Source organism: Martes martes (assembly GCF_963455335.1).
Source record: "Martes martes genome assembly, chromosome: 8".
In the NCBI taxonomy this organism is placed as follows: Eukaryota; Metazoa; Chordata; class Mammalia; order Carnivora; family Mustelidae; genus Martes; species Martes martes.
In genome coordinates, this window is record NC_137895.1 from 31,501,692 (window position 1) to 31,523,644 (window position 21,953).

At 36.2% G+C, this 21,953-nt stretch overlaps 3 protein-coding genes across 4 annotated transcripts in view; 2 read left to right on the forward strand and 1 right to left on the reverse strand.

Moving 5' to 3' along the window:
- CEP290 (centrosomal protein 290) overlaps nucleotides 1-6,118 on the forward strand; it is a 97,944-nt gene extending 91,826 nt beyond the window's left edge. Inside the window, exons 52-55 of the mRNA XM_080810438.1 lie at nucleotides 465-538; nucleotides 977-1,071; nucleotides 4,308-4,387; nucleotides 5,334-6,118. Coding sequence (XP_080666564.1) covers nucleotides 465-538; nucleotides 977-1,071; nucleotides 4,308-4,387; nucleotides 5,334-5,564 — 480 coding nt within the window. The 3' untranslated portion in view covers nucleotides 5,565-6,118. The remainder of the gene's footprint in view (nucleotides 1-464; nucleotides 539-976; nucleotides 1,072-4,307; nucleotides 4,388-5,333) is intronic.
- Nucleotides 4,592-17,920, reverse strand: RLIG1 (RNA 5'-phosphate and 3'-OH ligase 1). Of its 2 annotated transcripts, XR_013967231.1 has the most exons (8): nucleotides 17,686-17,920; nucleotides 14,144-14,261; nucleotides 11,474-11,569; nucleotides 10,415-10,531; nucleotides 8,900-9,097; nucleotides 7,725-7,894; nucleotides 6,563-6,695; nucleotides 6,336-6,446 (listed from the first exon to the last, which is right to left on the reverse strand). XR_013967231.1 is itself a non-coding variant. In XM_080810439.1 (7 exons), the coding sequence occupies exons 1-7, from the start codon at nucleotides 17,773-17,775 to the stop codon at nucleotides 6,255-6,257; spliced, it is 981 nt and encodes a 326-aa protein (XP_080666565.1). In that variant the 5' UTR covers nucleotides 17,776-17,892; the 3' UTR covers nucleotides 4,592-6,254. The 2 variants fall into 2 exon arrangements, 1 of the variants encoding a protein (XP_080666565.1); XM_080810439.1 differs by lacking the exon at nucleotides 6,563-6,695 and having other exon boundaries at nucleotides 4,592-6,446; nucleotides 17,686-17,892.
- A 3,618-nt stretch (nucleotides 17,921-21,538) lies between these two features.
- The window catches only part of LOC308348318 (uncharacterized protein C12orf50 homolog), a gene marked incomplete at both ends in the record, with an annotated part of 33,993 nt that continues 33,578 nt past the window's right edge, over nucleotides 21,539-21,953 (forward strand). Inside the window, one exon of the mRNA XM_080812327.1 lies at nucleotides 21,539-21,592. Within this exon, the coding sequence (XP_080668453.1) occupies nucleotides 21,539-21,592 (54 nt within the window). The remainder of the gene's footprint in view (nucleotides 21,593-21,953) is intronic.

Here is a 21,953-nt window from a genome sequence, read left to right on the forward strand (position 1 = left end):
CCACCCAAATATTCTCATAGCTCATTGCCTCACTATGTCTCTGCTTAAACAGAGACTCCTCAGACCTTCCTTAACCCCATACCACCTTCCATGACTCTGCATCCTCTTACCCTGAGTTATTTTTCTTGATAGCCCTTCCTTCCATCTGGCACTGTTATTACATCACAAGCTTACTATTTGTCTTTGTCTTCCCCCACCTGCACCGCCCCTCTAAATATATAAGGACCATAGGAACATGGCGGGAGGGATTTTGCCATCACTATATTCCCTGTGCCTAGGACAATGTCTGCATGCAGCACTCAGTAATTACGGAATGAATAGTGAATAGAACATGACAAATATGTACTCATATTTTACATGCTTTTGAAAACCCAACTTTTAATATGCTTTACTAAAAATACGCATCTTTATAAAACATATTTCCATGTCAGACTTTATCTTCTAACTTTTCATTGTGCCCAAAGATTGAGATTCTCAAACATGTTCCTGAAGGTGCTGAGACAGAGCAAAGCCTTCAGCGGGAGCTTCAAGTTCTAAGGTACACTGTCTGTTTATAAGGCTATCTTTAAAAAAAAAAAAAAAAAAAATTAATATAACCAAGTTTGCTACATCTAGAGATTAGGATTTTTTAATCTTGTGGCCTAACAAGCTTATCGTCTTATTTCATCCTTTTAATCCCAATTACTCTCTTACGTAACAGATACTGAAAAAAGGGTAAACCAGATCCTAATATAAATCTCAAGCTTCTAATTTAAACTTTCTGGTCAGACTTTTAAGAAGCATGAAGAATTTTCATTCTCTGATCTCAGTTTGAGAATGGTAGCATTGCAACAGTCAGAGTAAATGAATAAACGTTTACCTTTATAAATTATCAGTAAGTTCTAAGCAATTTACAAAGTTCATAAGAAATAACCATATATTTTGTGAGGCAATGTCTGTTTTTTTGTTGTTTTAACACATAATCATTGTGTTCTAGATTAGCTAATAGTCAGCTGGAAAAAGAAAAAGCAGAATTAATCTATCAGTTAGAAGTTAACAAAGACCAAAGTGGAGCTGAAAGCACTGTATCTGGTAAAGTATTTTATTCTTCTAGCATGTTAGCTAACCCGTTTTTGAATTAGGGTTTGCCTTATTCAGATGTCTGATGATTGTCTTCCTATAAACTCAGATCCTTGACAGCATGTTTCCAGAGCTCTTTCCTTCATAAAACAGAGTTGTTTTAATAGTAGGTACTCAAGTGTTTTTCTTTTTATGTTCCATATGGGTGTTAGATTTAATCATGATTCAGGGCTAAGCAAAGAAAACTAGGTCTATGGTTTCCAGTTTCTAAGTATAGGCCCTTTTAAGCCCTCTGAACATTATCTTTTCAGATTTTATTTATTTATTTGAGAGAGAGAGAAGGAGAGCATGAGCAGGAGGAGGGGCAGAGAGAGAGTCTCCCTGCTGAGTGGGGAGCCTATTGCAGGGGCATGATCCCAGAAATCTGGGATCATGACCTGAGCTAAAGTCAGATGCTTAACTAACTGAGCCATCCAGGTACCCCATCCTCTTATTAACTTAAAAACTACACATAGTAAACTCGCCTACTTTCTTTTTCCCTTTTACAAATCCTCTCCATGCTTTCATTCAGAAGTGATTAATCACTGTATTGCTATGTGCATATGTATGCATATGTATACATATATATGAATTACATACACACACACACACACACACACGCAATTAACAGCTGATCCTCATTATTTTCAGTCTGTATTTGTGAATTCAACCACTCACTAAAATTTACTTATAACCCCAAACCAGTACTCCTGGTGCTTTTGCAGATACAACAGCAATGAAAATGTTAAGTTCTGATTCACCTTTTTCCAGATAAGATCCAACAAAGTGAGGCTTTGGATTATTTCAGCTCTCTCATACAGATGACCAGAGGACGGAAACAGGACAGGGCAGTGCAGCACAGGGCAAGAAGCTCTGGTTCTGGGGCCAGTAGGACTGGGTTTAAATCCCAACTCTGACACTTATGAGCGGGGCCTAGGGAGAGTCACTTGACACTACTGAACTTTGTTTTCTCTTTCATCAAAGGACAGAATCTACCAGGATGAATTGTTTCCAGGATTTAAAATTACACTGTGTGTGGAGATATGAGTATGTGTATATGTACATGTTTTCCCAATGAATGGTTCAGTATTCACAAATCCATTGTTCATGTCGACTTTTGAGAACATCACTGTTAACAAGAATCATTTGTTATATATATCTGATAGTGTGATGGAAATAATAAATTCTATTCCAAAGGACTATATCAACTGATACTTGAACAATCTTTGATTATTTGATATACCTTTCTCAGTATCCTAGGATATATTCTCGTTGCTACTTTGTATTAAAGCTATCATGTATGAGTTGTACCAGACACTATGCTAAGTGCTTTACAAGCACTTTATAGTATTCCCCCCAGCATTTCGTAATTAACCATTAAAACACTGTTTGGTGGGTACTATTGTCTCCATTTTACCTATGATCTTCACCTTAAAGACGTTAAGTAACAAGGTCACAACAGCTAGAAAGTGAGAGAGGCAGGATGAAACTTCAATCTGTGGAACTCCAAAGCCCCTCCCTGGTCCCTGCTTTTGACCACAGAAACTGCCTTACCTACCTCTTGGTGACTAAAACAGTCATGTAAATCTCTCAACAGTATCTCTTACAGCAGCCAGCTCAGGGTACCAGACTAGCACATTCCCAAAGACCTGTTGATGCTGTTGATGTTCGGCAAGTACTTTCTTTCTAAATCTCAGTTTTCTGAGAGGGAATTTCAGAACCCTGTATTCCTTATCTATTTAAAGGAGACTAAGGATACCTATCAAAGACTTGTTAAGGTTCAAAATCAAACCAGACTGTCTTGGCAATTCTAAAGCAATATTTAAATAAAGTAGCAACAAGACTATGGCAGAATATTAAAAATGCTGTATGAAATAGTTCAGGTATAAATTGGTGTAATCTTTTGAAACAGAATTTGCCTTTTTTTTTTTTTTAAAGATTTTATTTATTTATTTGACAGACAGAGATCACAGGTAGGCAGAGAGGCAGCCACAGAGGAAGGGAAGCAGGCTCCCTGCTGAGCAGAGAGCCCGATGCGGGACTCGATCCCAGGACCCTGGGATCATGACCTGAGCCGAAGGCAGAGGCTTTAACCCACTGAGCCACCCAGGCGCCCCCAGAATTTGCCATTTTGATCATGCAATCAGATACCATTAAGCTAACTTTCAGAAAGTACAATACATAATAATCACTTTTACTGCACTATTTCGTTACTAATCTGTGTAACATATAGCATCCCTTCAATTAAGACAATCAACTCAATATAGTATTATAGTGGTTAAGAACTGAATTTATAAAAAATCATTAGCACTTTCTACAAAGGTAAGGGGAAGTTTTGAAAAATATGATTTTGCTCTGCTTTCCAAAGGAAGATAGGTTCTGGTGACTATTCCTAAAGGAAAAGGATGAGGAAAATATTTGTCTCCAACTTCTAATTAGGGAACCATATCAAGGGAACCTTCATAGAATAGAAACCTTCCTGTCTCACTCATCAAAATGTGTCTTGCTGCCCATTATTTTCTCAAACTTTAGCATTACTTCTAACTTTTACCTTTCAGTGGCTACAAAATATGAAAGGACACATATGTTGCTTAATTTAAAGAAAATGTTTCTAGCAAAGATGGCAATTAAATAAAAAATCCCATTTATCCATTGATTCTCATAAAATTAGAGAGATGTTAACTCCAAAGGGGGGTAGTTAAGGATCCAGTAAATTAAAGCCCTTGTGCTCTGTGTAACTCAGGGTTGCCTGATGATAGTATTAGGATTTATTTGTCTTTGTTTTATCCACCCCATCTGGCATGTATTTCATATAGTAATTACACAGTAAAGGTGTACTGACCTACATGAACAGCCAGTACTGTTGGGGACCAGGAACATTTAGCCAGCTATGGTTATAGCCACTTAACCTAACAGTCTACTTATTCTTTTGTTGTCCTTTTATTTTTCTCTGAAAATAATTTCTTCCATGTAAAAAATTAACCCGATTCTACACTTCTAATACCCAGCACATGCCTTTTCTCTTGGTCTGCTGTGGAATTACAATACCGGATAGAGGTAGAATTACAGTATTCAGTCTGGAAAGTGTTTCAGTCATAAAATGCGTATTTTCTAGGCTCTAGTTTCTTAGTTTTCTACTTACTCTCTAAAATAAACCCTTTGTCAGAGTGGGAGAAAGCAGAATCTGATTTTTATAACTTTCTTGGCAGATCCTGATCAACTAAAGGAAAAGGTAAAGGATTTAGAGACACAGCTCAAAACTTCAGATTTAGAAAAGCATCATTTGAAGGTAATTTTATCTAGTTATAATATTATAAATGTTTTGTGTTAAAGACTGTTAAAGACAACTTTTGTGAACACCACCCTTGAGTTTTAAGTTTGTATCCTAAAAATTCCTGGGTATACATTTGACCTCGATACTGCAGAATTCATTATATTCATCTGCGTTAAAAATATTAAACGAGAGCTACAAAAATACTGAGACAAAACAAATAGGATTAAAGAGAAGTTTATTTTTTGATTCTCACAAATATGGCTCATTATTTTAATATAAGTTTTGGGTCATACTGGGAAAAATGTCTTTTATTTCCTTTTGAAATTCTTTTCAGGAATAGCTCCCTTTATTAAAGAAAGATATCTGCCATGCTTTATCTCTTAAGGAATCTATAAACAGAATAAAAGAGCATAAGCTGAAGAATTAACTAGTGATCACTCGCTGTTCTAAAGTCCAAATTGTCTCTTCACCAGATGCCTCTTAGCCAGGTAGAAGTCCTAGAGTTTCCCTAATTCTAAATATAAGAAATTGACTATTATTCATTTTTTAAAAAATAAGTGTTTGTAAAGAAAACATAGATGAACCCTAAACCAAAGAATCTTAACCAAAATAACCTATGTTGTGATTGGCCAAGTCTTTTTGATTGCCTCAATGAGAGTATCTGATATACTTTTGGAGAAAGATTAAATGCCATCCCCATTTAAGAACTGATAAATTTTAGTCAAAAAGTAGGACATAACTTATGGGATAATTTAATTTGTTAGCGAACAACTTAGTTATTTATGCTGTACAAGGAAACCTTACTTGCAAAATTCTAAAAACATACTTCTGCCTATATAGTATAGAAGTAGATTATTCAGGTTACTTTGGATTTTATGTTTGTAATTAAGTCTCTTTATTTCAAATCTAAAGAATATATTATATTCCTACATACCTTTCAAAGATATTATATTTCTATTAGGAGGAAATAAAAAAGCTGAAAAAAGAACTGGAAAACTTTGATCCTTCATTTTTTGAAGAAATTGAAGATCTGAAGTATAATTATAAAGAAGAAGTGAAGAAGAATATTCTCTTAGAAGAGAAGTTAAAAAAACTTTCTGAACAATGTGGAGTTGAATTAACTAGTCCTATTGCTGGTTCTGAACAGTTTGAAGATGAAGAGGAGAGTCCTGCTGTTCTTCCCATTTATTAAACTACCCATACCTGTAATTTTATTTAACTATTTACTTTATAAGTCAAAACTCCACCTGGAAATCACGCAGGTCTCTGGCCTACATGATTTCCTTCTTCATACCCTGTACCTTTATTAAATTGAAGTTTTAGTAAATAAAGTTCTATGAAATTTTAAAGTATATTTTTGATGACTTAGCGTAAGGTATGACTAGATCAAATAAGTTACGATGAACTTCTGTATACATAATGTTTAAGTTTTTTAAAGAGTATAGGGGTGAACTTTAATAACTTTAACATTTAAAGTTGGGGTTTATAAATACACTTATTTATATGTGTGTTAAGACTTTAGTTTTATATATGTGTACATGTACATAAACAGGTATGAGGTTACAGCCATAAGTTTTGTTAAGTGTCAGAATAAATTAATCTTGAACTATTTAAAGTTGATGATCCAGGATTGTTAGTTTAATTGCTACATTTAAGGTAAGGAGCTTATTACTACATTTTATTGCAATAGTGGCTTAAATTCATTTGCTGGTTCTAAATAAAATTTTGAATAGACCTTTGCAACTGAGAAATTCGTTTCTTCAAATGCTAGAAGATATACTGCTCTATTAGACATGGAACCTTGAGATTTTTTTTACCTTCCATATATGGCAGAACTTTCAAGATTCAAAGATAACAATAAAGCTGGTTCTTAACTGCATTTCTAGTTTATATCAAGTATTATATCTTTCAGTCTACCAAATTTCTGATTATCTATTTTTGAAAAAAGACTAAACAAACACTTGGTATCAAAGCCATGGTCATACTTGTTCAGGTTCATGTTGATAATAACTGGTTTTGAATTCATGTAAGTCTCTGGAATTGGCCAGCATAAACCAAGATGATGGCGGTGAACCTGAAGAGAGAAAAAAGGTATTAGCTTTGGACTTTTTGACCTTCATTCACTTATAAATACGTATTTTGAATGCCTACCATCTGCCAAGCATTATTTAAGGCTCCACTTTATCTTACCCTTTTTCTTGTTTTCATAGCTGTTCTCCTCCTGACATATTACATATTTACTTGTTATTGTCTATCTTCCCCATTAGAATGTGAGCTTCGTGAAGGCAGAGACATTGTTTTGTTGACTCTGTATTTCCAGCACCTGGAAACATGCCAGGAACATATTCAGGGGCTCCATAAAAATTTAATGAATAGAGTCTGTTGCTGAGTACAGAAGCTAGCCAATTAAAAAATATGAGTGGGAGGCATTCTAAATATCACGTTGACAGAATGGTGCTTTTTGCTCTGATTACAAATACATAAATATGGTTAGAACATACACAGTGTGGGTATATTTGGCAGATAGGGGTATATAGCCGTTCTGGAAATGTGAAGCAAGGGTCAGATCATGAATATTCTTAATGCCACTAAGCACTTTTATGCAACAAAGTAACATTCTGACTTACTATGAAAAATGGACAGAACAAGGGTAAGACTGAAAGAGAACATTTAGGAGGGTGATAAACAGGTCAAGCATGAATCTTGGCTACAGTTAAAATGAAAATTAACTGCCAGCTGGTTGGGAAAAAGTATAGATTCAACAGATCAGAATCTTTAAATAATTTTATCTATGAAGTAATGGAGAGAGGGGTTAAAAATGGCATCTCTGTTTTTGAACTGTTGGGAGTCAAGGGGTTGATATGACTTAAGGTCCAGTTCTGAACATCACTAATTTCAGAAACCTGTGAGAAATCAAATAGTCCAAGAGACAGAAAGGGCACAAAGTCTAAAAATTCATTTGGTAAATATTAACTGTTACCTTGGCATTTTTAACTCAAATTCTATAATCAAATAAGTTTGGGGAATGCTGGGTTAAAATAAGCTGGTACAGATTATCTCAGAGGTCATTCATTTGCAACATTAATTTCCAAGAAGGGAGTATGTAATATGCAGAGCTTTCCAAACATTTTCATCAGTTTAATTCTGAAGCACATTTGGAAAATCAATGCCCCAGAGAATGGATACACATTGGGAAACACTATTATATAAAGAATGGTGGCCTATAAGATAAGGAAATTAAATTTCTTCACGACACATCAGAATTTCTGCAATCTTTAGAGAATATTCTGGTGCCACCTCTATCTCCTTTTAGGAAGACAATATCATACCACAAGCTATTTTCTGTCATTACCTTGATTAAACAGCCATCGTTGCAATGCCACACTATTCCTTCAATTTTACCCTCTCTGCAACCTTCAAACCAGGATAATAGATCATTGTGCTTCAAGGAAGGTAGATTTCTGATTTGAAATGCCCCATGTGGTATAAGAAGATGTAATGGATGCTTCTTGCTTCCTAACCCTAAATGTTAAAAATTTCCATTAGCCATACAAAGGTTCCAAAAATTGAGAAAATTTTCTTCTCAAAAAAAAAAAAAAAAAAAGCCTTTGAAGACATTTAGCAATTAACTTACCAAAAAGCTTAGTTGGTTTCCTAAGTGGTGATGTCATTCAAAACTGCCACCTTATCCCATTAAATATAAATTTCACCTTCATATAATGTGTACCAAGGGTCAGCAAACTATAACCCATGGGCTAAATCCAACCAGATGCCTGTTTTTGTAGTTTCAATGGAACACAGCTATACCCATTCTTTTAAGTACTGTTTACAGCCTACAAAACCTAAATATTTACTACTGGACTTATACAGCAAAAGTTTGCCAACCCCTGATCTATACCACTAGCCAAGTTCAACTATCATTCATTGTTTGCCAAACAGCCACTCTACCTCTGATAACTTGTATAATTACTATCTTATTTCCAACTGCCAATCAGTCTGCTTCTGATCCCTATATAGGACTTTGCTATTGCAGCTTTAATGTCCTTGGGTCTGTCTCCATTTCCTACCAACAGTGTTTTCCACGGTGCCCTCTGGACTTGCACTCAGTTCACTGTAGTACAGATTTTGATACTCGATTCATGGTCAATTCTTTACTTAATTTACTCTTAGCTGTTAATGCTAAACTAAATACCTAGCCATGAAAAACACAGGATTTTCATTCAACTCATTTTACCTAAATTTTAATAAGCAACAAAAAGTTACACATGAGTAATTCCCTTTCATACATAGTTTTATGGTATTATTATGCGAAAGAATGAGAGGCTAAAATCAACTTTTTGGATTAATAAAATGGTTTGAGTCCCGCATAAATTTCTCCGTGGACATAAATAGCAATGGCTATAATTCTAGGAAGCTGTTTAACTCAAATTAGTCATTTCTTTAGTGTATGTGTTTTAAGTTGAGCCTAGGAAGTTCTCTTTATAAATGACAGTTACTATAACTAAGCAGGAAAAAGGCTTCACTCACCATACGGGTTTCCATTAATATTTGTTCCTATAAGCTCTAGAGTTTGTTCCAGGAGATCTGAGAGTGGCACTGCACTAATTTCCAGAAGCCCAGGATCATCAGGATGATGCTTCAGTACCAGAGCAACTTCGAATTCATAATTAACTACAGAGGAATGCCAGCAATATTGCTTGTTGTTTTTCTCCACTGGTACCCAACCTACATGTAAAGGAAAAACTGTCAGGACACTGCTTTTCTTTGGATTGAGACTTGAAGCAATTTTTGATTTTGTTATAAATTTTCCATGTTTTCTGGATGTTAATCACACACAGATAACTTTTTTTAAAATCAGTGGAAGCATTAGCAGTTTTACTTTTTTAACCCTAATCATTCTTTTAATCATAAGGTTATTTTTACTTTTTACTCTATTGAGGAATCAACCTGCTTGACAGTTCACTACAGAATGTTCAGCATTCCTTTCTAGAAAATTTTCAGTAAGAACCGAATGCCATTCTAAAACACAGCACTAAAACTTTTTTTTCTTTTCTTTTTCTTCTTTCTTTAAAGGTTTCTCTCTACCATCTCTCCAGTTTCAGGGACAATAGACCTATGCAGTAAGTGTTCTACAGTTTATTGTACTGTTGCAATATTTGCTGAACAATGTATTAATTCCACATGTACTGAAGGTTATTGCTATTCCTCTCCTAACTTACGTTACCAGATAGGCTCCCTCACGTGAACAATTCTTTATCAACAAACAAAAACTAGGACACATATGCCATTGTGACCATCTTTGGTCACATCTTTGACCTTCAGTACTCACTCAGGTAACTGTAATAACCTCTTTTCTGGTCCATTAAGTCTCCAGGGAAACCCACCACACTTTTATCATAATCTTGCTTCAAATTTTTAAATTTAATTCTGCTGTACCCCTGCTCAATAATCATCTTCAGGATGAACTTAAAACTCCTCTAAATGGAATGTAAATTCCTTTAAGATCTGAGCCCATTCCACCTCTCCAGCATCAAGTTTTATTAATGAAGTTTTATTAATGTCATACAACATTCCAGCCACAGAGAAATGTCACATAAAATTCCCACAACTCCATTTTGCTCCTCTTCGGGCGAGTTTGCCTAAGCTGACCTTCCCTCTTCCTTGCCAGCTAACTTCCTGGTTCTTATGCTTCGGTACAGATGTCCTCTCTGCTTAGAAGCTTCCTCTACCTACCACAGGCTGACAAGAATTCTTCCTCTTTTCTCTGACTATCCCCTTTGTATATTTTCCTTTTAGTTCTTTCTTAAATCATACCAATATTGATTGATTTCCCCTAGTGTCTAAAAGATCACAGGGGATAAGATTCTAATCTTCATTTTGTATTACTAGAACCTAAGACTACTCTGCATATTATAGGTACTCAAGATACACCTGCTGAACTGAACCTTATTCTGGGGTATCTTTCTACTCAGCACACTTTTGCAAAAATCTCCCCATTCCCAGAAAAACTACTTATGCATTTTAGAAGAGTTTTCATGATACCAGGAATGTGTCCATTTTCATCAGGCATCGGATTCCCATTTAATTGTTCTATTTCTTTCGCTGGTATCCAGCACTCTGGAACAGGTTTGAAGTCCTCCTCAACATTCCAAAAAAATTCTAAAAGAGTTAAGTAATTTTAAATGTGGTGATACTTTAAAAAATATAAAATATGAACAAATTCAAAGTGGGAAGAGCTAATAAACCCCATAATATCAGGTCTTATATAATCATTCTCCATTATCACCATGATGTAACTGCACTTCTTAGGGTTAGCGCACTAGCACTTTAAATTTTCAATTTTGGGGGAGCCTAGGTGGTTCCTTCAGTTAAGCGTCTGCCTTTGGCTCAGGTCATGATCACAGGGTCCTAGAATTGAACCCCGCATCAGGTGCTCTGCTCAGTGGGGAGCCTACTTCTCACTCTCCCTCTGCATGCTGCTGCCCCCCTGCTTATACTTACACTTTCTCTGTCCAATAAATAAATAATCTTTAAAAACAATTTTTCAATTCTGAATCCACCGCTCTGTAAACAGTGGGTAAAAGTCTAAAGTAGCCAATGTTCTAATATGTGTAGATTTATGATGAATTAATGCACTATAAACATAAACATATAATTACATATATGAATGAGTGGATACAGTGATTAATGTATATATCTGCTTATATAAAATTTTGAGGCATTTTAATGTTTAATTAAACATACTGATAATCCTTTGATATTTTTATGCCTGATTTATAAAATTACATATTTGTCTGTTAGGCAACAAAACCAAAATGTGTTGCTCATTACAGTATATATGTAGTAATTTGTATGTTTTAATAAAATCAACATACTCTAATGAGTTATAAAAATGTTAGGAAAATGATTCAAAATATTTTTCAAGAATATTCCTTTACATACAAAGATACTCAATTATAATTTTCTTCTTTCCCCTAAGTACTTAAATTCTAAGGATATAATGTATAAAAATACCACCATAGCAAGAAATAAGCCAAAAATTGCAGGTTATTTAAATCATAAAAAGCTAAAAAGAAAAAGAAAAGAAAAAGGCCCACTAACCTTTTGAGTTTTGTTTTGAATGTAGAAAATTTTTAAATCTTTTCTCAGCTAATTTGTTAGGTTTTCTATCTAGCCGAGCCCAAAGGTATGGCTGACCTAAAAAAATAATAATAATAATAGGAAAAAGAAAAGTTTAAGAAGCAAACAATAAAACTTATCTTGAAAGACATTTCAGTATAAAGTTTTTTTCAATAAATAAGAGGGTCATCTTCCCCAAAAGCACCAACCCTGTAAGACACATTCTAACAAATGCATCTTGCCCAGCCGTACCTGATGCTGTAAGAAGACCTAAGTCTTTGGTTCAAGAATGCTGAGGATGAGATTAAAAAGTAAATATGTGACCCTTTCATAAGGACATTCCACAGCCAGATTTTATCAGCAATGAGCATTTGTGAGAAACTGAAACCTCTATACTAAATGGAAACGTATCCAGATAATTGTAGTCACACTTTTCCGGAAACATGACGGTGTGCCGTAAGGGTTAGTTCCCAAAAATGTGGAATTAGGCTGAGCTATTTTGCATGGCTCTGATCCCCAGTCAAGTGATTATTAGTGATGATCTGTAATCGTGGATCTGCAAAGTTTCAGGGCAGTGTGCCCACATTCTTTATTGATGACACTGAGACTAATGAGTCTTATACCTGGTCTCAGTGAGATTCCCGGCGGGCTCTGCTGTTGGGGCTGGTACTTAGCAGGAAGAGATCTCCATGACCCACAGAATATAAAAATCCCCAGCTGACACTCCATTTTGGATTCTGTTTCCAAGGTGTTCCCTGCATACATTAGTGGTTCTTGATTTGACAAAGTATGTCCTGCCAGAACCTTGGGGGCTGGGAGGAGTGGAGAGGGGTAAGGCGGGTAACAACAGGCGCTTTCACCTGGACTCCCAGACCCTTTGCTGCAATGTACATCCTTACATTTAATGCCTTTACTAATACTGTGTATCCTTTACCTGTAATAAACTGTGGATTCGCAAGCACTGCCATTCTGGACCCTATAAGTTTTCTTCAGCAATCCAGTCATGTTTATCTGCCACCATTACACATGATCACATAATGATGCACATTTAAGCTGCTTAATATAAACATGAAAGCCTGAAAAATCTTTTAGTTTCTTCAAATATATTAGATTTTTAAATTACTGATTATAGATTGGTTCAGACATTCTGTATTACTTATTAACTATCCCTATAAATATTATGAAGAACCAGATTAAAATTATATTCCATTATTTCTGGTTGAATGGACCTTTTGTTCTTTTTACTAGTAAGTACGAAAATTCATTTCACTTATACCCATTAAAATGGCTACTATCAAACAGAATTACAAGTGTTGGTGAGGGTGTGGAGAAACTGGAACCCTTGTGCACTGTTGGTGGGAATGTAAATCGTTCAGCTGCTGTGGAGAAATCATACGTCAATTCCTCAAAAAATTAAAAAGAATTACTATATGATCCAACAATATATATCTTCTGGATATAGACCTAAAAGAACTGAAAGCAGGGCCTCAAGAGGATATTTGTTCATCATGCTCATAGCAGCATTGTTTACAACAGCCAAAAGGTAGAAGTAGTCCAACTGTACACTGATGGATGAATGGTAGGGACAAAAAACTATGTGATATGGACATAAAATTATGTGGTGTGTACAACAAACAAAATGAGGTCTATAGACACAATGAACTATTACTCATAAAAAGGAAGGGAACTGTGTAGGTACTACAACATGAACACTGAGGACACTATACTAAATGAAATAAGCTTGCCATAAAAAGACAAACACTGTTTGACTCCACATATATGAAGTATCTAGAATAGCCGAAACCACAGAGACAAAGTAGAATATATGGTTGTCAAGGGCTGCAGGAAGGAGAATGGTGAATTATTTAATGGGTACTGAGTTCCAATTTCTCAAGATGAAGAGTGGTGATAGGAGACAGAGAGTGGTGATTGGAGCAAAACAATGAACTGTACACTTAAAAATGGTTAAGATGGTAAATTACATTAAGTGTATGTTAATCACAATTCATACTGGAAAAAATGCATTTCAGAAGAGATTTCGTGGTACCAGGAATATGTCTAATTTGCATTTATTTAACTGTTCTGTTTCTCTTGCTGGAATTAAGAGGTAAAAGGAAATCATAAAGATTATTTCTCTCTTTTTGATGCATTTGTTTTCCTTAACTGACAATTTCTATTTTAGTTTCTAACTCCTAAAGTGCTTTAAACTGAAATAAATTAGAGATGCTGCCAATAGTAATAAAAACTATGGAGTCAGCACCGGAATCAGTGAAATCAGAGCAAGTTTTAGGATCAAACATAGGTTCTATTAACAGGTTAGTCATTCATTAATTAGCTGGTCTTGAACAAGTTAAGTGCTCTGAGGCTCTATTTCTGCAATAGAGAGGCTTACTATGCAAATTAGAGATAACATGTATAAAACATTTATCCTATCACCTGCCTTTAATGAGTATTAAGTAAATGTTAATTATCTTCCTTTCCTCCCCCCAGGAGAGATATACACTGATGTAATAAATAAATATAACAACTGGGACTTTATCATTTTGCTCTGATATTTAGACTGCCAAGGGCTTATGAGGATAAATGTCCTACTTCAGATATATATAGTTTGTAAAGTGATCAAATAATATTTGTAGTACAGTTTTGTTTTACCTTTATAAGTAGTAATATAACAACATGTTCCATCCACTTTTTCTGTTGGAATTGCACTGTATATATCTGCATCTAATGCCTTGTGACTTAGAGTTTCAGTTGCCAAAACTTTAAATGGCTTAAAAAAGAGAGAAAGAAAATTGGTTTCAGATAAACAGCCTCTATGCCTTCACCCATACTCTCACCTGGAATGTTCTTAATTTCACTATTTCTAAAGTACAGTTTCCTGCTTACCCTTCACAATTACAAAATATTTCTTCCATCAAGTTCTCATGAGTTACCCCCACCCTTCTATGCTATCACAGCAATACCTGTTCTCCCACACTTCATTTTTATTATGTTTTTTTATCCACCATGAGCTGACAATAGGAACCATGTCCTATGCAGCACTGTGTCTGTAGCACAGTGTGTTCAATCACTTACTTAATAATCACTTGCTAAATGCCTTTTATGGGTTAATTCTCATCCTTGACACTAGGAAATATAGAGGTTAACAAAAAAGTACCTGTCTTTGGTGGAACTTTCATTTTAATGAGCGAGACAACAGGAGCAAAATAATACATACATACAATGTTAAGTATAATAAATGTTAAGGAGAAAAACAAATGCGGAGTCTCTGAGCTTTCACAGTAGTAAACTCATGATTTATGGTTCTTCTGCTGTCAGGAAAAGAAGCCAAGACCATCAATAATGGAGAAGAGTTTCTACAATTCCTACCAACTTTTTATCTGTAATTTATTTTTATTTCTGAGGAAGACTTATGCCACCGTTTTATAGTGTGAATTATCTGAAGTAACACTCATTCCAAATAATGTGAAAAACACTGCACAATACTGGTGTGTACAGGTTTTAAAACTAATACATGGAAGTACTGTTTCTGTTTCTGAGTCAGGGAGACTTAGGAAATTAGCACCATTCTGTTACTGATTCAGTACTTTCTTTTCTTTTTCTTTTTTTTTTTAAAGATTTTATTTGTTGACAGAGAGAGATCACAAGTAGGCAGAGAGGTAGGCAGAGAGATAGGGGGAAGCAGACTCCTCGCTGAGCAGAGACCCCCGATGTGGGGCTCGATCCCAGGACCCTGGGATCACGACCCAAGCCGAAAGCAGAAGCTTTAACCCACTGAGTCACCCTGGCGCCCCTGATTCAGTACTTTCAAGATAAAATAATGACGGGGATTCATCACTAACTTCTGCAATTAGTATCAGAGGATATCAGTTTAACCTGTGGTGGTACAGCAACAAAGGTTTGGCCTAATTATCAGTGCTGGTGTGGATTCAAATTTACCAGAAATCCTAGGGAGACTACTCTGCCCATGGAGGGTTTTTTGTTTTTTTGTTTATTTGAGAGAGAGAGAGAGAGAGAGAGCATGAGAGTGGGGTGAGGGGCATAAGGAGAAACAGACACCCCCACATAGCAGGGAGCCAGATAGAGAGCTTGATCCCAGGACTCTGGGATCATGATCTGAATGGAAGGCAGACACTTAAGCAACTGAGCCACCCAAGAGACCCCCCACCACCACCCGATAGAGCACTCGATGAGCTCCAAATACTCCTTCTATAACAATGAACTTTCTACCATTCTACCACGCTTTGCTATCATGTTTAAAAGATAATGTAAGAACCAAACAAAAGGTACACAAAGTTCTCCTCATTAAAGACTACGATTGGAAAAACAAGGCATGTGTGTTTAAAATAATAGTGAATATCAACTGAGTGGTCCTCCAATTTCTGGACAGAGGAGATCACTGGGATAACTAAGATGATCAAAGTTTCATAGAGAAAGTCTAATTTGAAAAAATTAAAAATTGTGGAAGTAATCCAAGCACAGTTGGAAAGCCTAAGCAAAAATAAAGACAGGACCATGCCTAGTATGTTCACAGGATGAAACGGATTTCACTTTGAGCAGGCAACTCTGTCACAGACACGCATGGCATTTTCTGCTGCACTGAGCCCAGGCCCCCCATGGTGAGTCCAACAGGCACTTTAAGAGTAGACTGGGCCTGGTTAATGGGAAGCCTTGACTTACAGTTAAGGATTTGAATACTGTGGTATAAATAATAGTGTAAGCAAATCTTAACTGCAGAGGGACCTAAGCAGGGGCTTATTTTTCCTGGTAGAGGGTACTTTTACAAACTATCCACTCCCACCAACATACAAAGTTGAGAATCACAACTAAAGTGATCCACTATTTGGGGTATCAGTATTTCTTATTAGGTTTCTTACAGCTAAGACAAAAAACAAAAAAACAAACAAACAGAAAAAAAACAACGTGGCAACTACTGCTATAGACACTTAATAGTAACTGTGGGGTTTAGACCAGGAAAGAACATGATGATGATCATTCTGGGAGGCAGGAAAGAACGATCAGGCAGTGCAGTAAGCAGCACATAAATATTGAGAACTATAACTGCCGTGGCACTAGAAATGTTATGTTATAAAGTAAAAAGTGTCAAGGTGAGGGGCGCCTGGGTGGCTCAGTCCATTGACCCACTCTAGGTTTCAGCTCAGGTCATGATCTCATGGGTGCTGGGTTCCAGCCCAAAGACGGGTTCCAGCTCAGTGAGGCGTCTGCTTGAAGATTTTCTCCCTCTGCCCCTACCCCTGCGTGTGCTCTCTAAAATAAATAAATAAATATAATTTTTTAAAGAAGTAAATAGAGTAAAAAGGGTCAAGGTAAATGGAAAATTGGCATGAAAGTACTCCACGGTTCATTCTTTAATTCAACAAATATTTAGCCAGAACCTACTTGCACGTCAGGTCCTAGAAACTGGGACTAGATGTAACAGAGGAGTCTCCACCTTAAAGGTCTTTTAGTCTAGAAAACAAGGAGGCCTCCAACGCAAATGACGTAAGGAGGGTGGGGGCCTATGCCATATGCACACGAAGAATTTTGTATGATGAGTTGGAAGCACCAAATACCTGGGGATTCTGCTATCAAGGACTTTGCTACACAGGAAAGAATTACCCTGATACAGGTTACTAATCATTCACCAGTACTTACCAAACTCCCTCTATGACTAAAACCCGGTGCTGAGAGAAACACCAGAGGTGGGAACACCAAAGTCAGAATCAAGTAGGTAACTACTGGCAACGATACAGGAGGTGTGATCTCTAGCGACCTAATTAGGGCAGTGGTCACCACCACCCGTTCCCTGTTGAGAACTGTTAAAGCCAAGTTTTTCTACAATCTCCACTTTGTCGCACACTCTTGAAAAGCAGTGAAGTTTGGACTGCGGTGATTATGTGAATACTTAAGGGGTCTTCCTCCAAAAAACGTGGTAGAAAAAAAGGGCTATTACTTAAGATGCGGGTTTTCAATTTCATGCGACGGCAAGTTTGAATCGCCTTATCAGAAAAATTCTCTCAATGATTCCCTCCCTTGCAACTAAAGAGGTACAAGAACCTGGAGCTCAGGAAGCAAGAGCCCCCTACCCAAGACCTCCCCAGCGAAACCTGCAAAAAGCTCCCGGCCTGCAGGGCGGCTCTAACGACCCCCGAAGTCCTGCGTGGCTGCTCCCCGGACCCCGCACTCTTCGGTACCTGATGCTCCCTTTTGGTGGAGGGCTCCTCTTTCACCTCCGTCACAAACACACACGGCATTTTCCGCTGCACCGAACCTAGGCGCCTCATGGTGGGCCCAACAGGCAGCGCGAACGCAGAGCACGCTTCCAAACAGCGTCCGGCCAGGAAAGCGTCCCCAACAGTCACACACACTGCTCAACCACGAACACTGCCGGCTTAAGAAAGGCGGCAGCGCGCACAAGGCCCCCACACCAAGCGTGGGGCGGGGACGCATGCGCAGAAGCGGCCTCCTGCCGCGACGCCTTCTGGGAGTTGTAGTGTGGGCGCCGAGATAACGCCGTTTACACTCCCGCGAGCGTTAGTCCGGGGTGTGATGACCATGAAACAAGAGATCCGTTTCTGGGTTGTGTGTGTTTAACCATCCTTAGTAACCGATGATATTTATGAAAATTAAAGAATAGCAAGTTATAAGTAATGAATTATTTCAGGTGGCGACTTAACACCACTCTGGTGAAAAGGAATTGCCTGTTCTCGTTAATAAATTCCTGTAGAAGTTTAGAAATAGTCAGAGACCTCTCAAAGCGTGGTGGAAACGGATTTCCCAGGAAGAGTGCTAGAAAACGCTACAATTAAAACACCTGGGACACCCCTCCCACACACACACACAATAGTAATACCGTTTGGACTGCACCTCATTGTAACGCATAACATAGTCGAAATTGGTTCTAATGTTCTTTGTGCAAAATTTAGCCTTACACTAATCCAAAACCGGATTTCAATCTTAATTTTTTTCATAGGAATCTAATTTATCGTAAATATGAGCTCCAACAAAGTCCAAATGGCTTGAGTAGTTGGGAGTCAGTCAACTACAGAGCTAGTCAATCAACAGTTTTGACTTATTGCTTAAAAAAATATTGGAGGGTAAGTAATGAGATGGTCAATGATCAAATAAAATATTAAATATTTAGTAATAGTGACTTTCTATCTTATTGAAGCTAGTAGTCTTCAGCAAGGGAGTTCTGACAATTGCCAGACGCTTAGACAAGGCCCAGGTCTCATTTCTAAAACTGTGTTACCTACAAGTACCACAAAGTCCAGCGTTTTCCTGACTTACCCATAAGAGGGTTTCCAAGGAATAAATATCCCTTAAAAAAATGCACTGTTTTTTGATTCCCGGATTCAGAGAGGAGAAAGATGTATCACTTCATTTATTTTTCTGCTCTGTTATCTTCTAGGAAAACACAAAAAGGCGCAAAACCAAACCAAACCAAGCCTTTTTTTTTTTTTTTTTTTTTTTAAGAATACCTGATGCTGATACTGGTTGTGAGCAATGAGGACCAGACACTTAGTATTTTATAATCAAGACCAGTGATTTTCTATTCCTCCAGAGGAAGCCCATCAAGCAGCTTATTTCATGGGTCTCAAGGGAACAACAATTAAATAACCCTCTTAACTATCAACTGCCATTTCCCAAACTGCCACAGAATCTTCTAGGTCCAACATTCTGTCATTTCTGAGAAGAGATCATCTTCTAAAACATTCTACTTGCTGTTTGAATAGTAATAGCAAGGCTAACCATTCCTCAGGAAGCACACTATTTCCAGTGCTTTGATTTCATCAGTTGGCTGAGACAAAGGAGTCCAAGTCAGGGGAGAGCCAGAGGTCCAATTCACAGATGCAAACAGGGCTCCTATTCTAATGGGTAGCAGCCAGCAGCTTTGCCTGATTTTCATAAACCTGAAGAGCCAGCAATGAGTTACTACCAGCCCCTGTACTTAAAGTTCTATAATCAGATTACAAAGTGGAAGAAATACTTTCTTCTCTGACTAATGTGTTAGTATTCTAGCATGCATCAAAGATGAAAGACATTCAGTGTGAGTCTACATTGGCCAACCCAAAATACTTACAGAATTCTCAGGCCTACTCCCAGCTGTGGAGGCAAATTTCCTATTGCTCTTCATTACAGGGAATAAAAATCCTCATGAAAATGGTCAAAGCTTTTCCTGAAAGACTAGAATGAATTTCACAACAGGAAAGAAGTGAATAAGAAAAGGAGGGGAGGAAGGAGAAAAATAAAGGAAAATAGAGTTTTGTTTTTAAAAAGAGAGAAAGAAGAAATTAAGGCTCCAGCCATTCCAAAGACTACCAAAATGTACAAAACTGCACTTTGCAAAGAACAACAACAACAACAAAAATCCACATTTTTGTTTGACCTTTTTTTGTTGTCTCTAATGGAATGTAATTATTCCCAACATACCCCAAAAGGTAAAAACATTTTTTTCAGCCTTTCCCCTATGTAAAACAGGGATTCCCACAATGGCTTTAATCATGATGTTACATGTAATCGTGCAATAATGGTGTTTGGTAACAGTATTTGGAAATAATCCCTGTAGCCAAAAGCTCATAGGTAGAAAGGGAGTTTATCTGGAGGCAAAGACCACTTAAAGATATTTCTTAGAGGTGTTTTTCTATATAACCTATGTGCTTAAAATGAGTATTTTATTGTTCTAGAGTTAGAAGTTAGGGCAAAACAGAAGGCAAGATATTAAGTTTTTTTTTATTTATATATATCTATATCTATACATATAGATATATATCTTTGCCAATATTTTCAAGGGTTTAGCCAAATTTTCTCTACTTCTTCACTTACTTTTAATACTGCCTATTTCTTTTTATTTTTTCTCTTATTTACAGTTACAGGCAAACAACTCTTCTAAATTTTAGTTCCTTATTTCCTAGATTTTTACCTTAAACTATTTAGAAAGTTCTTACCAATTAGCCTGTTTTACTAACTAAAGTGAGAATCCATATGCCTTTATCTTGTTAATTTCCAATTCAAAGTACATTGCATTTTAAAAATACATTTTGATCTACTGTAATCTGTCATCTCTATGGCAACTTCTAAGTCACCTCTTATGAGTAATTTTATTAATTTCTGCCAGGTTTTAGTTCTTTTAGTAAAGATATTAAGATGAAGAAAGACCTCAGTAACTGCTGATTGAAATATCTCATTCTGGGAATCAGAGTACTTCACTTTGTCTTCAACAAATTCTCAAAATTTATAGACACTCTGGACCTTTCTGCTATAGGAAGAAGCTTTTCATAAAAGCATCCTTTTATGATGGATGAAAAATGAATGGAATATAGCTACAAGATGAATAAATAGTCCAATTATTTTCAGGTACCTATTAAAATAACACAATCTGAATGATTTTTTTCCCAATTCAGTGGGTAGCAGTGAGTACATATTTAAATAATTTTATTTATTATCTTGGAGTATAGATAGTATATTTACCTATTAGAAAATTTTAGTTTGTTTCCAAACCATATATAGAAATGAGAGTTAGAAAACAGCTATTTACTTGTGAAATACTTAATACTTTTTAATTATGAAATTATTAACTAGCTTATGTCCCAAAGTCAATTAGAACATTAAAAGATAAAATATTTTATTTTTACTAGCCTATTTGGTTAATATACTAGAATTGAGGAAGAGAAATACTACACAGAATTCACTAAGGTAGGCCAGCCTACAGTTACAGTTACGTGTGAGGTCATTTATGATGAGCAAACAATGGATTAGGTAACAATCAGGAAAATTCTGGAAGTTTGAGTTTGTGTGCTTACTAGCAACCACTTTCAACATTTCTGCAAAGCTAGAGAAGGTATCTTCTAATTTAAATTTCTTTAAGAATTATCTATTGTGTAATATACTGTCGACAGGAGGTCAGTTTTAAAGGAATACTACTGATAGCCTGAAAGACTGTGAAAAAGAAATTCTTTTTCCCCCTTACACACTGATAGTTCTTATATTTGCATTCCTGCAATTCTTATATTAAAAAACATTGGATTAGCAGCAAGAGAGTTGAAAATGGCAGAAGTTGGGAATGACTGCTATTTCTTTTTTAATTCCACATGCATAAAGGTAAATATTGTACAATTTCGGTACTTCACATACTTAAGCTTTTTAGTAGAATGAAGGAGGATATGGCAATAATTTGTATTGCTGAGTCAAAATTTACTCTTTTCCTGAAAAATACTTTACATATTTAAAATCTGAAGTAAAAGCTTATCATGTATTTTTGACATACTGACTTTGTCTGAGGAAATTAAAATTATGTTATAGTTTCAAACATATTGAAACATTATATGATACATCATACTGTTACAGTTAATGTGATTCCAATCATGTTAATTCAAAAAGTTAAATTCAGCTATCAAACTTACTTTAATAAATCAAATTGATTCCCTATTTGAAATTCATTAACCCAGTTACTGAATTTTCC